A 16,584-nucleotide genomic window follows, 5' to 3' on the forward strand; every position below is an offset into this window, starting at 1 on the left:
GTATCGCATAGGCATATCCTATTACTTCGATTTAGTTACAATGGATTTAGCGGCAGATCGTCGGGCCGAAATCATTCAGGTTTAAGTTGTGGGCTTTCATGCGCTAGCCTCATATGGACTAGTGTCCGATACACGTTGAAGCTATCCCAATGATCCATGCCGAGTATTCAAGTTCCTTTACGCAAACGACGACTTCATGAAGTCTGGACTGCAACCTACCATTGAACAGGCCCTGAGATGGCTTACAGGCCATATCAATATTGCCCATTTGTCTAACTAACGAAAAGGTTAGCCTGCTGTGTCCTGGGCGAATGGCGCCGGTAACATTGAACAGCATCGATAGTATGTGCCAGATCAATGCTATATCTTTTCTCCAATCGCAATCTCGCTTCAGAAATATTAACTACCGTTTCTATCTATCCCAACTGGGGATGCCACTAATTGATGCTTTTTCAGAGACATTAAAGATGTTGTACAGCACTTATTCGAGATTCAGTCCGCCATCCACGGATACCTTGGAGCAGAAACTCAGCAGGAGCTTGTACGGAAAATGTAGGTTGTTCTTAGTTTTACGATTATGAGTTTCTCGTCACATATCTATCTTTATCTGCCTGTTGGCGGTGGGGAAAGTTGTTGTGATAATTGAGTATAAATGCGCACTGTCATCCCTTCCCCCCTCAACAGTCGCCAGTACAAGTCAACAGTACACCGAGAAACAGATCGCCTTCTCGTGCGACTTGCCTATTACATCCCTTTTACAAGTCAACATTCTAATCACAGCAACCAACAGAAAATCCCTAACCCTCTCACTATCAACTCTCTCGGAACACTCTCGCCCAGACCCCTCCGCTTCCCCTTCCCAAACCACTCCGCGCATAAACGACCCGGACCCACCCCTTCAATCCGTCCAACTACCACCTGAAATAATAGACTACGTCGACGCAGCACGCAACCCGGACATCTATACGCGAGAATTCGTGGAGCTTGTGCAGCGTGGAAATCAGGATTTGAAAGGCAAAGCGGAGGCTTTTGCAAGTTTTCGGGATGTCCTGGCGAGGGAGATGGTGAGCGCGATGCCTGAGTGTAAAGGAGAAGTAGAGAGGATTCTAAAGGCTACTGGTGGAAGTGTGAGTGGCGAAGATGTTGGCCAAGCTAAGAGTGGAAATGGGGGTTGAGGTTGGGCGTTTATCTTAGTTACGTCGTGTGTCTGACATTATTTCCTTCTCGCTCACCCTTCCCTGGACGTGTGGTTTTGGAAATTGTCACTGTATTACTGGGATCTTGCGGATCTATAGACGGCATATGGGCGTTTCATGATTAGTTTTGAAGACTTACTAGTTTCATTGTTGGTTTGCTATGTACGGACAGGTGTTCATCTGTTTGGGATTTTCATTTGGTTTGCTGGAATCCTGCCGACGATCTATTAGTTATAACAAATTAGCACAAAACAGAAGTTGCAAATTATGGGAATAATTTTCCATCTTTATACATTATCTTTTTCTACAACTCACGATTCATATATATTCAGTGATACCCATTTTAGGTTTGGTCAGGTCCCAGTACGGTTATATATCTCTTGCATCTTCCTGGCGTTAGCTCACGGGGAGTATTGTCCACGATCCATGGATATCAATTTTCATTCAATTTGAGGAGCGTCTCTAGCCAGACTGGCTGCTACATGACTCGCCGTTCAATATTTTGTTGAGTCTAAAATCAATACATATTTACTCCAGCGAAATCGGGGTTTCCACAAAACACTCCTTATACTGGGACCTCATGCGTTCTATTCTGGAAGCCTACATAATATCCTGGATTTCTTAACATTCAGTTTATGCGGCATTGGCACCCATTACTCAATGAACCATCCGATCTGCTAACCTGGATCCTGCACTTTTTGTTTCATAAATATGAAGGTTTCAGCACTTTTAAGAATTAAGTCACAGACAAGGCTTTTTGACAAGATGACTTACCGCTTGAATGCTGGAATAGGGACTAAAATGATAAGTGACGCCCGGGGAGGAAGCTCAGACATTGATAACTGTTCCACAAACAGAGAAGCAGAGATTGGTAAGTCAGTTCTAAATTTGTCTGACTAGTTTATCAAAGTCATATATTGGCTGACTCATAGTCCTCTGGATGCTGAAAAATTGACCTCTCCGCTATGATAATATTAGTTTCTGTTGAAGAAAATGATTTTTAAGCTTGACACTGAAGCTAACCTTGGAAATAGTTGTACATGATACGAAATTAAATGAATCCTGTTGTTCACAATGCCCCTCAGTCTTCCTGTTGTTTTGCAGCTTCCCCCTCAAGAGATTCTGAGCCACCGGCATGTTCTTCAAGTTAAATCTGGAATGCAATATCTTGTCAGCTCCAATGACAGCCCCTCGGTGATACCAATGCGAATTCCGCAAATATGCACTAAATGTGTAACAGCCATTATAAGATAAACTGGAATGAACAAAATGCGCAGCACGAAGCATCTCTGTTATGAGGAGGGGGATTCCCGGCGGACTCAAGTGGCAAGCATTGGAGATTTCTCGTGAAAGAACAATCTAGGCAGGTAATTCCTAATATTAGTTTTAAGGCTGAGATGCTGTGCTACCCAAGATAATATTCATATCCAGTCGCTGTTTTAGATAATGAATGATTAATATTGAGTCGTGGTCAGGGCTGAGATATATGCACGCAGAGATGTCTGTCCACTGAAAGTGGGTCCGGGTACAAGTACATGTACATGTACAGTTCCATACAATGTCTATACGAAGCAGTTGTTTTGGAATAGCCTAATCTCTCGATAACAAGGTAGTTATATGCAGTCATGACAACCTCCAAGGTTCTTAGCGGTCCCTAAAATTAGTTAACCACGCGATTGGCAGACCTTGTCGGAGGTCTTCTTCGCTTGTCAGTTCGTCAGTGCTCAGGGTGAAATAATACGACTCACCGACACGACCAAACCTTGGAAATTTTGTTGCGGTCTTTCCAGCCAGCTGGAATCCTCCTGAAACTCTCAACCTCATTTATGCTAACCACCATCTGTTAAACAAGACCGATAATAAGCACGGCATTCTATGAGGGAAAAGGGATGATTACTTGAGTTTATTTGTTACCACGAGACCATGGCTGCCCGCACTGCGCTATTGTATGTCGACCAGTGTGTCAAAAGACGGAGAATTTGCCAGAGAATCTAAAGCATGGCTGGTTTGTTGATTTGCTCTGGATACTTGCGCAACATCGCTTTTTGGCAACCTCGGCAGCGTTGACATGCATGAAACCCCCCTTCCAAGGTTCCTGTCCGTCACCGTCGGTTGTCTCCGATGACCCAACCTCGATATACCCGCCCCACATGGCAGCTGAGAGGACTGGACCACTTGCATATTACCGAACAGTGTTTGTATTGGCCAGCTGCAGCTTTGGCCCCAGCATATGTTTCTCTCTTTTGTGGAAAATACGCACTGTTCTGCCTAAATATATTTGTTATGACTCGCGGGTATCTAGGGTTGTTTCGCTGCCGTTTCTTTGTACAACTAGTATCCACATGTAGCTGTACCACTGACATCCACTTCTCCTCTATTCCATTGCAGTGGTACCCTATCAATAATAGGAGTTAGCTGCTCTACCATGGCTAAGTTCGAGAGGTTGATTTGGCAGTTTGCAGGTCGATGTTGTGGAAGACAGATAATTGCTCACGCCCACTTTTTAGTCCCCGCCGTTGGGATCATCCGTCACCGTCATTCTTCAAATCATGCATCCTGTCCTTCTCCACGCTTTCTCTGCATTTATCCTTCTATCTTCTTTCACAGTTATCATAAACACCGTCGTTCATGGTTGATACTCTTGCTTCATTTCTCTGTTCCCATTGTTTCCGCCATGATGCCGCTGGCACTGTCCACTCTCTTCTTTAAATCCTATGACCCTCTTCTAGCCTAGCTTTGTGGCTAACCGATTCCCTCCTTCCTCCTCTCCCGGTCAAGGGTGTGTGAAGGAATTTACTCACGGCGATGGGAACAGGCGATGGCGTTACGGGAGCTTACTCCGGCCATTTGGGTACCCAGATCGCGATCGGAGTCTTTCTCGCGATCGGTTGGTACAATGCTATCGAACTATGCGCTCTGGTCTTTATAGCCTTTAACACATATCGAGGCCTGTACTTTTGGAGTTTGCTTCTTACGGCTCTCGTCGGAGTTGTGCCCTATTGCATCGGGTTTCTGCTAAAATTCTTTGAGTTGATGGAATCGATCTGGCTGGCAGTTGTTCTGCTATCGTGTGGCTGGTGGGTTATGATAACGGGCCAGTCGTTCGTTCTCTATTCCAGACTGCATCTGGTCTTGCGAGATGAGAAAGTTCTTCGCCGTGTCCTGTGCATGATCATCGTCAACGTCTTCATCCTCCATGTCCCTACTACCATCCTCACTTTTGGTTCTAATTCCAACTCAAAGGATTTGTTTGTTCCTGCCTACAATATCATGGAGAAGATACAGATGACAGGGTTCTGCATTCAAGAATTTATCATATCCACTCTCTACATATGGGAAACAGTGGATATGTTGAAGCTTTCTCCCGATAATGGAAACAGAAAGATCATGTATCAACTGCTAGGCATCAACCTGATCTTTATTTTGATGGACATTGGGCTTCTTGCAGTGGCATATGCGAACTTATACGTCTATGAAACAACACTCAAAGCAATGATATACAGCGTCAAGCTGAAACTAGAATTTGCGGTTCTTGGAAAGCTAGTGCACTTGGTCAATTCCCATTCATGGAGCCCAGAATTCTCCACAGGACCAAATGGATATCCAGATTTTGTTGACCCCAACCGCATCACTTCCGATGTCTCTCATGCCCCGAGAATCACTGCCCCTACTCCTAAGCCACCATGGTTGCAATCAGAAGACGTTACGGACGCAACTATGATCGTGGCAGATCTCCCCGACAGACGCCCAAGCACCTACACTGCAGAGCATTCTGAAACGGATGCCTCGTTGGCCGGAGTGACACAGACTGCACCAAGTAACCCGAACACCACCTCAACGTCACTCCATTTCCCACCGCCATTACCTCGCGAGAAGAAACCCGAATCAAATTACCCAGAATCAAAATGGCCGGATTGATACGTCAATGACGATTTGGTGGAATTGCTATCCTGAATTATGTTTCATAAAATACATCAACAGCTATATTTCTAGATTGAAAGATCAATCTCGTTATGCCTTCCTAGATATCCCAACCTTGGTATATATCAAGAGGACCTGCTCGTACCATGAGAGCATCGCAATTTGTTTCCGATGCCCTTCCATACCAGCACAATTAGTCGAGAGATCCGATGAGGGAAGACGAAGCCGATGATACTCCTAGGGGGAGACACTTCACTTCGCCAGTTATGATATACGTGGGAAGATGGCGAATATTTTGGTTATTGTGACATAGGATGCGACGCGAATGTGACAATGTTGCACACGAATATAGGTAAGCGATGACCACCATATGCGTGACATGAAAGAGAAATGACACGATATCATATAATATTTCTTCTTTTACTTTCTTATCTCTCACTTCTAATTAATTTCCCATCTTCAATTCCCCTTATAATTTCTTACAATGATTAGCACTTTTTTGACAACTTGTTTTAATCGGAAACAAACCTGCCAGTTTTATTTCCTATATATGCATAATCCCCTTGTGGGCTTTCCTATGGATGGAAACATGTATGAATACTCCGAAAACGCTTCTTGAACCTACTCTCTATATATGTATTCTATACTAGATAGATCTATGTACCTATTTTTGATATCTCGCATACAAGGTTTAATCCAGCTAAACGAATCAACAATCTACATTCATTATTGAAAAGGGGGGGAGGGAAATGATAAGGATAAGGGGATCTATCAACTACATCTATGGGTGTGTGTATTCAGAAGGTACCTATAACTAGGTTCCCAGGGAAAATAGATATGTTGTTCCATGGTCATGCTTGTAGAATCCAATTATACTCGCCTAAATTACCTCATAGTGATAACACTCGCTCCTAACAAACCGCAAAACTTGGACCAATCGTGCACATCAATCCCAATATATTGCACTTCTACCATACGAATCGCGGTGCCGCGGAGCATCTAAATTGGCATTACCGCAACACCACGGGTGTGTCGTATCAAGATGTTATTGAAATTGTATTCGAGGAATAGGCAAGCTAACTTGAGGCTGGTATTTCGACGGCATCTTGTATGTTTCCATTCATATATATATATATATATATATATAGCTAAGGCCGTTGGAATCAGCGAGATAGTTACCCAACGACTGTGTTCTTTAACTACAGCTGAGCATTGAAGTTGGTGTGAAACGGCACTTCTGTGTTTGTGCTAATAGAATATTGATTTCGAATAAATCAGCCGGACAAATGCATCAACAGTGATATGAAATCTCCCTCAGATCCTTTTTATTTCATTGCAGGCATTTAAATAAGTTAGAGCAAAGAGGAAATGACGGGTATGATAAAAACACATGTTGAGGATCCATGTAGCAAATGAAGTACCTGGATGAGTTAGTCATGCGGCAATCAAGATCAAGGAGCCAAAGTTTCTTGCCGCACAAGAAACTCCACCCAATAATAACTAGCAGTCAACCCGGAATCGTAACCTCATAAAGCTGGGTAGATTGTTTCAAAGTCAATTTCTGAATTAGCTCTGACGCAGCGGACGGGTTGCTGCCAGTTAATTATATAGAGCGGCTTTTAGAGTGTTGACAAGAATTCAGGACTGTGGTAAGTTAGCAAGTTTAAGTTAAGCTCAGATCTTGGTCAAGGCATAACTGAAATTTGCGACTTACTGCCGCCCCTTTCCGCCCTGTCTGTCTTATTCTCGTGTCTCAGGACAAAACCCAACCTCTCTCAAATGGCGACCTCCACTGCTCTGTAGATTTATTCTCCTGAGACGGAGCAGGATTTCCAGGCCATGTCTCCAGCTATGGCCAACCCCAGGGTTCGGAAGTTCAATCCGATCGCGTTCACACCCTTGCCAGTCACCTTTATCACAACCATCGTCTATCTTGCGGTTCTTATCCTGGTCCTGGTCACGTATCTTGTCGTTCCTCCCGCTCCGACTCTGGAAATGAGTCCTAAGGGCGTGAACCTTACAGAAGCTTGGAGGGATCTCCAGCATCTAACCGAAGGTTTTCACCCTTACAATAGTCGGAGAAACGATGACGTACACGCATGGCTCCTCCATCGGATCGAGGCGATTGTTAGAGAGTCCGCCGCTGCTGACGGCGGACCGGAGGTTTTTGTCTTTGATGATAATCTGTCCAATTTGACTTATTCTAACGGTGGAGTCAGCAAATCTCCTATCGTGGGAGTCTATTTTGAAAGCACGAATATTATCGTGTATATACGAGGGAGCGAAGATGATCCGCAGAATTGGTGGGAGTGGTCGAATGGAAAACCGAAGGGAAAAGGAGGGGTTTTGGTGAACGCACACTACGACAGCGTCTCAACGGGATACGGTGCCACTGATGATGGGATGGGGGTTGTGAGTCTGTTGCAACTTCTCAGATATTTCACGACCGCCGGCAACAAACCGCGGAAGGGTCTGGTATTGTTGTTCAACAACGGCGAGGAAGACTATTTGAACGGTGCCCGCGTATATAGTCAACACGCAATGTCGAATTTTACCCATACATTCTTGAACCTTGAAGGTGCCGGGGCTGGAGGACGAGCTTGCCTATTCCGATCCACGGATACGGAGGTTACCCGATTTTATAAGAACGCCAAACATCCATTCGGTTCCGTGCTTGCTGGCGACGGGTTTAAGTTGGGCCTTATTCGTAGCCAGACTGACTATGTCGTGTTCAATGGCGTTCTAGGGCTGCGAGGGCTGGATGTGTCCTTCATTGCTCCCAGAAGCCGATATCATACGGACCAGGATGATGCCCGGCACACCAATGTTGATTCTCTGTGGCATATGCTCTCTGTTGCCATAGGGACCACAGAAGGACTCGTGTCATACACAGGAACTGATTTCGATAGCAAAACAACAGACCAAGACAAAGTTAACAGTGGCGGTGGCACGCTTGGTGTCTGGTTTGACATTTTTGGATCCGCCTTCGCGGTTTTCCGTCTCCATACGCTATTCGCACTCTCTGTTACGCTGCTTGTTATTGGCCCGTTGGTCCTGTTCATCACAAGCATCGCTCTATCTAAGACAGACAGAATGTACTTATTTTCGATGTCGAAGTCGCTGGGAGGTGCTTCCGAAACAGTCTCTTTACGTGGCCTCCGCGGTCTATTTCGTACCCCTATCATATTAACTGTGACAACGGTCATTTCCATCGGTTTGGCGTACTTGCTCGAGAAAATTAATCCTTATATTGTGCATAGCAGCCAATTTGCTGTGTGGAGCATGATGCTGTCTGTGTGGATATTTGTGGCTTGGTTCTTAGCCCGTGTCGCCGACTTTTTCAGACCCTCTGCTCTTCACAGAGCCTATAGCTATACGTGGATATTCATTGTGACATGGATCATGTTAGTCATCAGCACGGTATATGCAAACCAAAAAGGCATTGCTGCCGGATATTTCACATTCTTCTATTTCGCTGCTGTGTTCCTAGCAACCTGGGTGTCGTATCTAGAGCTCTTTTCTCTTCCACGAAAGGGATATTATGCTCGCCAGGCCAGCAGACGTCAGAGACGGCGCTCAAGTAGCCTCAGTAGCAGGTTACTAACCCCTTCTGCTGATGAACTACCATCCGATATTGGCCCGAATGGGGCTGAAAACGTAGGAGATCCAGACGAGACCGACCCCACAGAATCTACCTCCCTGCTTCGAGGCCAGCGAACTACGTTTGCGAACTATCGAACTGGCGGTGATGATGGGGTCACGGAATACACAGCAGAGGATGAACATGTCCGAGAAGCCAGTATATTTGGACATGAACAGTCATGGAGCTGGACATTACCCAGATGGACGTGGATATTACAACTCCTTCTTCTAGCTCCCATTGTTATTATTCTCGTCGGACAAGTTGGTCTTCTCTTGACAACTGCAATGAGTCAGATCGGCTCAGATGGGGTTTCAACCTTCATTGTCTATTTAGCCTGTGCCTTATTCTCTACTCTCCTATTTGCTCCTTTGCTCCCCTTCATCCATCGATTCACGTACCATGTCCCGATATTTTTGTTGCTCATCTTTATCGGTACTCTAATTTACAATTTGGTGGCATTTCCCTTCTCTCCTGCCAACCGTTTAAAGATATTCTTCATCCAGGAAGTCAATTTAGACGATGGCACAAACAAAGTTTCTCTCACCGGCATTCAACCATATCTTACAGATACAATCAACGCTATACCAAGCGCCGCTGGTCAAACTGCTAACTGCACCCAAGGTCCATTCGGTTCTCTCGTGAGGTGTTCCTGGAGTGGACTACCCCCACGTGTTGTCAAAGAAGACCCTGGAAACGATCAGACCATGGGGCCGTATACATGGATATCCTACAATATTACGAGAACGGTGGGCAAAAATGAAGCACGCATCAAGGTATCCGGCCGGAACACACGGGCCTGCAAACTTAAGTTCGACAACCCAGTCGCGGACTACCGCATCTCTGGCTCTGCAGTTGACCACCGGCTTCCACACACTTCTCGTCAAGGTGTGGAAGAAATCAGACTATGGACTCGAACCTGGGAGAATACTTGGGTTGTCGATGTGGACTGGCATTCTAATCCTGTCAATCCGGGAGAATCCAAGGATGGTGACGAAAAACAAGACGTGTCCAAAAATGAATTGAGCGGTAAAGTCATATGTTTGTGGAGCGACAATAACGAGTCAGGTGTAATACCAGCGCTGGATGAAGTGCGGTTATATGCGCCTGCCTGGGTTGCCATTTCAAAATCGGCAGATGGTCTTGTTGAGGCCAGTCATGACTTCATCATTCAATGAAGCTATTGATATGCTGGCGACAAGAGTTGATTCTTTTTCCTCTTGTCTTGGCCTTTCTCTGTCCGACACATTACTGTGTATGTACATGTACATAATGCACGTTTTTGTTTCCATTATTTGCGTGTTGATATTACCACCAACCAAGGCTTTGGATTTCAAGCTCCTTGACCTGGACTTCAGTGATATCTATTGTATTCATGCGTGAGATCCAACGTGGCAGCTGGTCGCCTCTATCATTGCCCATCGCCACCCACAGCTCCCAAATTCACCTCTGTTTTCCCGGGTTTTAACACATCATCGACTCTCTAATGGATAACTGGTAATTGTGGGTAATGTCAAGATCTGTTGATTGGGATCCTACTTAGGTCTAGGAAGCCGGCGTTCGTATCTGTCAAACGCCTTGATTTTTCATTTGTTCAACCTACTTAATGACTTTTTCTGGCTGAGAAGTCTGCTTCCAAGTTTTCAATAGGGGCAAAGGTCCCTCCTATAGGGATAAGTACTGTCCGATGACGACTTGCTTCCTGACGTCTAAAGGAGAAATGGATTTGCATACACTCGCATTTGAAAGAAGCATCCGACTCTGAAATGAAGGAATTTCGTCTTTCACCTTCGGGTTGTTGACAATATCAAGCCAATAATCGGTTGCTCATCCCATATCTCGTTTATATTAATTAGCTTTCAGAAAATGGAGCAGGTACACATGCCTAGATTGCCCCACAATGAGCTTTTATAATGTTTCTGCCTGGTGAAGTATATTCCATCTTACTCTCTTTGTCTCCGTCCTCGAAGACATGTATTTCAGGAACAATCCATGGAGATTCATAGTTCTTTATTTTTTCTGTTTTGCTGGTGTCTTCCAATCAATGCATACAGATGGCAGCAATTGGTTCTTTCATTATGAAGTCTTTTGGCTTTCACAAGATTTCATCAGAGCAGACCTCAATTATTGCATGCATTATATCTATTCTATGAAGAATACATGAAGAGATGTTCAGCATCCTTCATATTATCCATTGTAATGCAGAGCACCCTCTAATGGGTATAGTCCAACGCCGAGAACTACCATGAGGCTCAACACAGCTGTTGGTAATCTTGCTCAGCTTTTTTTGGACTTCTCTTCTACACTTTTCTGCTAGCATACAATGCCCATCTCCTCTGATTCTTTTGCCCCTTTCGTTTCAATCGTTTCCATCACTGTGGGAATGTGCTGCTTCATAGTTTGGAATTCATCGTACCGTCGTTTCGGCGAACCCTTGATCCAACCACCAAAATGGAGGCACTCCATCCAAGACCTCATTACTTAACCGGTCACCTTCCCTCTCCGCGCATGCTTAATAGTGAAATCCTGAAATCTCCCGGTCCACAAATGGATCTACAAGAAGCCGTTTACACGCTGGCTGGTGCAGTGCTATTTGCCAAGCACTCTCAATTCGTCGAATCTCTGGAGGAACACTGTGACCTCCTTCGCCGTGGGGCCTCTCTCATCCCCCGTGCGCCTGTGTGGTTCAACATCGGATCCCTATGGGCCTTAGTAGGTGACATCCGTCGAGCGAAGGACGCCTACGAACTGAGCGTCAACGAGGATCGCGAATTCACCATCTCATGGTTTTGCATAGGGACCTGTTACTTTCTCCTAAGGCAGTACGGCGAATCGGAGGATACGTTCCGCAAATGTTTGGCAACCTTCAAAATCTTTCGCTCTGTTAAATTCTTCGATGATTACAGTCTGGATTTCCTTCTTGCGAAGGATGATGTGATGTGGAATTGCAACGTTGCAAAACGATATTCAAAAATTCAGCGTGCACTAGTCAAACCAGAAACGAGCGGTCTGAAATTACGTCGCGACCACTTCAACCTATTTCTCGGGCCCCATAAAGACTCCTTCAAGATGGAACAGGGGGTTTCAAAAACATGTGGAGCCAAATTTAGAGAGTCCCTCTCGTCGCTCCATCGTCCCGCTGCTAATCGAAAAAATTATTGCTTCAAGCCAACAAATTACACATATGTTGGCTTTCCGGAATTGCAAGAGAATGGCCCAAAGGTGGCTCTCAGAATTCCTGTCTCTGGAAGAACATCGACAGTTGGCTCTGAGCTCCAACTGGTACAGCCCATGGGTGACGATATGCTGCCATTGCAGGTTTTGCCTGTAATTCCGCGTAAAGGCGTCTCCGCAGCTCCAATTATTCCTTTCACAGAAGAAAACCATGAAAGTCTGGGAGTGAAAGTGAATTCTTTTCCTCTCCCGCCCACCACTATACGGAGAAGGAGTCATATCCCCGTCCTTAGTTTCATGGCCGCACAGCCCGAAACATGCAGAAAGTACCAGGGGAGAATCTCGACCCAGCATATCGAAAGAGAACGCACGGATACACGAAGCAACGAAGGATTTTCATTACAATTGGCTCAAATCGCAAAATCAGCCACAACTGCCTTCAATGGAAGACAGCGTCCGGCGAAAGGACGCCTTCCCCTGCCCACTTTTGTGTTTCCTTCGCCGTCTCCACCATCATCCCCGGAAGTACAAGGAGCGCCACAGGCATTGCATATCACACACCCATCTGCGGAACTGTCTAACAGTGATGACAGCAATGTCGTTAACGATGTTGCCCTCCCTATCCAACAGAGTACAGCCAACTGCTATTCCCATGGGCGCTACTATGTAAACGCCCTAATGACATCAATTTCCACAAACGGCACCGAATCTGGTTCCAATAGCCACGCTGTGCAAACTAACAACGATGGAAACGAGGCCACAGCTCTCACTACCGGTTCAAACAGCACCCTTGAAGCGCACCACAACAATGAACAGCCTACCCACTCCGCCGTTGCTTCACCAAGAACATCATTATCACAAGAAACCTTCTATTCAGTCATCTCTGATGACTCGAGCAGTGTGGCAGCCGTAAGAATACGATGTCCACCGCCATCCCCCTCGTCACCAGTTTCAAACTCAAACCACGTGCACCCGGGAAAATCACAGAATCCACAACTTCGGCGCCAGATCTTCCAACGTATGTTGAATTTTCTCCCGGTTCCTGAGTCTGGGGGGTTAGCAAAGAGGCGCCGCCGCCATGCTAGCGCAGTGAATGATATGCCAGGAATGGGTGAAAAGTGAAATATCGATGGGGATAGTCTTGAATGAATCGATTAATGTGTGCCAGTGTTAGAGATGGGAGTGGAATCAGATTCGGAGCCGAAAATTGCTCTTGGATTCACGATCAGATATGCCCTGATTAATTAGCTTGAAGCGATCAGTGCTCGTGGATAAGAGTTATTGATGTGGCTGGTGTTTGTTTTTTCTTTCCCCAAATTGGGTTTTGTTGCCTATATCTATTTTATTTATTTTTCAGTTCGTTATTTCCTTTGCCAATTTCCTCTTTTTACGGCATTCGGATACCTGAACTCGTTACGGGATAACCTGTATGCATTATATTGCCCTAACATACGGTTTAAAAAATGAAGGACGACCGAACGGCAGTCAGATGAGGGGGGGGGGGGGGTTCTTCAGGAGATGCAATCAAATCTGGTAAGGGTTCAGTTTAACGCCTATGATATTTGCCCCCTTTTTCTTTGTTTTATCGTAAGTTTGTCAAATTCATAAACTTCATCACTTCTTTTATTAACTTCACACATGAAATTCATTCAAAAGCAAGGTTTAATTCACTATTCAAACTGTTTACCTCATTAATGAAGAAGAAGAGTAAAAAGGTGAGAAATGGGGATTTTTAAAAATGGAAAAAACGAAGGGGAATCATCATTCTCACCCAAAAACCAGAAAGCAAATAGAGGTGAAACAGTTAACAAAAAACTAGAGAGTGAATATGGAAAACAGAATACACAAATAATGAAAAAGAGCAAACTCTATACAGCAAACAAAGACTGTTCATTCCGGCATCTGTACCTTCTCCGCTCAGAAATAAATTGAATATGCTATCTGGTGAAGCAAAATAAGTATCAAACAGGAAAGGAAGGGGGAAGCAAAAATATTAGCAACAACTACACAGCACCTATTCAGGAAAGGGAGAGAAAAAATAAATCAGAAGGGAAATCGAATAAGACCGCTCGTTTGCTAGTGTTGTGCTGTCAATTCGGCAGCTGACGTAGGTAGCCTGTGTCTCGAGCAATAATATTTGCAAAATAAACGTATGTAACGGCCTCAGGCAAAGTCCATGGTAAGATATGTAGAGGGAAAACCGAGTTGATCTCCTTTTATCCCAGTTTCTGCCGCTGCAGTCCCAGTCCCAGAGGAGTCTTCTGCTGGTAGAGGGTACCACGTCCCCGTAAGAGACAGCTTCGCTAGATTGTGATTCATTGCGCCTTTTTGCACTATGTGTCAATATATTTCGTGGTATGTGCAATGCTTTTGCAGTCGTTCCTGAATAAAGTTTGAAATCTTCCTCTTGTGCTCATGGCTGAGACCTTGAGAGATATTGACAGCAAACGCAGCATGTACTGAGCCAGTAGCAATAGTTGCATATCGAATCGATGATCCTTTAAAGGGGTAATCCCAACACTCGCATCATCGGAGGACGGATGGACGATACACCTAGGGTGGTTAGGTGATATATACTAACTCTCAGTCGAGTGGTGGCGTCGCGGTTACTCCATCAGCCATTTCATTGTCCTCCTCATCATTAATTACGGTGGCATGCATAAGGCCGGTCACTTGACCCTCCTCTTCATCTAACTCATCAGCATCATCATACATAGTTCCCTCCACAGTCTCTTGACGATAAGTGACGGCCGCACGGTTGAGAAAGTCACGCAAACGACTAACTCCTTCGCCGCTAAATACACAGAAAACATCACGCTGTTGTTGTGTGAATTCGACAGGGGCTTCACGGCAAAATGCTGTTAAGTCTTCTCGAAGAAATGCCTGCACGCCAGTAAGACTAAGATGGGTAAGACGTGGGCAGTTGTTGAGCAGGGAATGGATTCCCTAAATATAGGTTAGATTTTCCAGTGAAGTTCTCAATTCTGGGAAAAAGTGAGGGGGGGGAATAACGGTAAGGAGGGTAGACATTAACTTACTTCCATAGTCAAGTGAATGCAATAGCTAAGATGTACTCGTTCCAAACAACTAGTTCCCGAAGGGTGCTGAGACACTCTGGATTTTGCCAGCGCAAGAATACTGCGGTCGGTGATTGACTGACACTTGACGAGACCAATCCGTCTCAGCTTCGGAAGAGTAGCCAGTTGTTGAATACTTGTATCGGTCAATCGATTGCAGCATGCCAGATCAATATATCGGATACGGTTGCATGATTTAACCAGTTGAATGACAGCTGCATCGGTAATGTTGGAACAATGGCCAAGATGGACGTAGTGGATGTTCTTGCCCAGTTTGCAAATGGAAAACACAGAACGGTCTGTAATGAATCTACATTTTGCTAAAACCAGGTTTCTCAATCTTGGTGCAGAGTTGATGATTTTGTGTATGGCATCATCTCTGAGGTTTTCGCACGCTGTCAGGTCCAATATCCTGAGGCTATCAAATATCAACCCATCGGGGATATTAAGGAAAGCTGAGTTCTCGATTTCGACGCATTGTGCCAGGCGCAGCTCTCGAAGGTTCCGAAGTGTGGACAGTAGCGCAGTGACCGATGAACTGGTCACTTGTCTGCATCCATGAAGGTCGATCTCCAACATCGACGGGCAGTTGGCAGCAAAAGCTTGTATTGATCGATCGGTGACTTGGGTGACCCCATTTAATTTAAGCTAGATAATATCAGCAATTGTGTGACGGTATGTCTGGGGGCGGAGAAACGCGTACCCTCTTAATTTGACGACAACTTTTAGCAATAGCAATCAACGACTCGTCTGTGACCTTGGCACAGCCAGTAATGTTCAATCCTTGAAGTCTCGGGCAGTTCTTGGCGACAATAAGCAGTGTATGATCTGTCAGAGACTTTAGCTCAGATACATCCAAAGCCTGGAGATGTTTGTTTCCTTCAACAAGATCAGAAACCCCATTGTCCGTCAGCATTGAGCAGTTGGTCAAAGTGAGGCGTTCGATCCGTTTGCAGCTTGCGAAGGGGACAACAGATCCGTCAGAGATCTTGTTGCTCAGTGCGGACAAGTTTAACCGTTTAACCAGATCGTAGTAGTGAAAATAGCTGTTCGTTTCTTTGAATACTTTTACCACCTTTTCCAGATTCTCCCAGGTATTACATGAGGGTCTATGCCACAGAATTCCTACGCAATTGACTGCCCAACTTCGAGAAACCTGCATGCAGCTCAGCATATCTGTGGGGGAGTTGAGTTTTGCGAATATGGAGATGAGAAGTTCAGGAGGCAAGCGTGAGATGGGGGGAAGAACGGTATTCTGGTTGGTTTTGACATTGAGGTCTCGAAAGGTTCCCATGCCCACAGAAGACTCAGAGTCGTTCGCCAAGTGCATGAAGAAATCAGTATCGTCATCCGCAGCACGCTCCGGAGAAGTAGAATTCGAAGATTCCGAGAGGGCTTCATCTCCAGAAACCCGCAGAGGGGCTCGAGAACGAAGCATTTCAACGGCTCCAAACTGGCGTGAAGGGAAACTGGATTTCGTCAACCCAAGGTACTCTTCTCCTCTCAGTTATGCAGCATGTAGTACACCGTTTCAGGATAACGACCTAAACAGGGTCTCTAATACCCAACGATAGAC

General features: G+C 45.3%; 5 protein-coding genes across 5 annotated transcripts; 4 read left to right on the top strand and 1 right to left on the bottom strand.

The window, feature by feature from the left end:
• Window positions 1-311: 311 nt before the first annotated feature.
• PADG_00508 (mediator complex subunit NUT2) lies at window positions 312-1,175 on the top strand (the record flags this gene model as incomplete). The annotated part of the gene is made up of 3 exons (XM_010757562.1): window positions 312-342; window positions 468-552; window positions 791-1,175. 3 exons carry the CDS (start codon window positions 312-314, stop codon window positions 1,173-1,175), a joined length of 501 nt encoding a protein of 166 aa, XP_010755864.1.
• Window positions 1,176-4,001: 2,826 nt separating this feature from the next.
• PADG_00509 (uncharacterized protein) lies at window positions 4,002-5,114 on the top strand (the record flags this gene model as incomplete). The annotated part of the gene is made up of 1 exon (XM_010758074.1): window positions 4,002-5,114. The coding sequence occupies one exon, from the start codon at window positions 4,002-4,004 to the stop codon at window positions 5,112-5,114; it is 1,113 nt and encodes a 370-aa protein (XP_010756376.1).
• A 1,842-nt stretch (window positions 5,115-6,956) lies between these two features.
• Window positions 6,957-9,935, top strand: PADG_00510 (uncharacterized protein; the record flags this gene model as incomplete). Its single annotated transcript, XM_010758075.1, has 1 exon — window positions 6,957-9,935. One exon carries the CDS (start codon window positions 6,957-6,959, stop codon window positions 9,933-9,935), a length of 2,979 nt encoding a protein of 992 aa, XP_010756377.1.
• A 1,273-nt stretch (window positions 9,936-11,208) lies between these two features.
• PADG_00511 (uncharacterized protein) lies at window positions 11,209-13,053 on the top strand (the record flags this gene model as incomplete). The annotated part of the gene is made up of 1 exon (XM_010757563.1): window positions 11,209-13,053. One exon carries the CDS (start codon window positions 11,209-11,211, stop codon window positions 13,051-13,053), a length of 1,845 nt encoding a protein of 614 aa, XP_010755865.1.
• A 1,461-nt stretch (window positions 13,054-14,514) lies between these two features.
• Window positions 14,515-16,446, bottom strand: PADG_00512 (SCF E3 ubiquitin ligase complex F-box protein grrA; the record flags this gene model as incomplete). The annotated part of the gene is made up of 3 exons (XM_010757564.1): window positions 14,515-14,877; window positions 14,970-15,656; window positions 15,712-16,446. 3 exons carry the CDS (start codon window positions 16,444-16,446, stop codon window positions 14,515-14,517), a joined length of 1,785 nt encoding a protein of 594 aa, XP_010755866.1.
• Between the last annotated feature and the right edge of the window lie 138 nt (window positions 16,447-16,584).

Source organism: Paracoccidioides brasiliensis, assembly GCF_000150735.1.
Source record: "Paracoccidioides brasiliensis Pb18 unplaced genomic scaffold supercont2.1, whole genome shotgun sequence".
NCBI classification, from domain to species: Eukaryota; Fungi; Ascomycota; class Eurotiomycetes; order Onygenales; family Ajellomycetaceae; genus Paracoccidioides; species Paracoccidioides brasiliensis.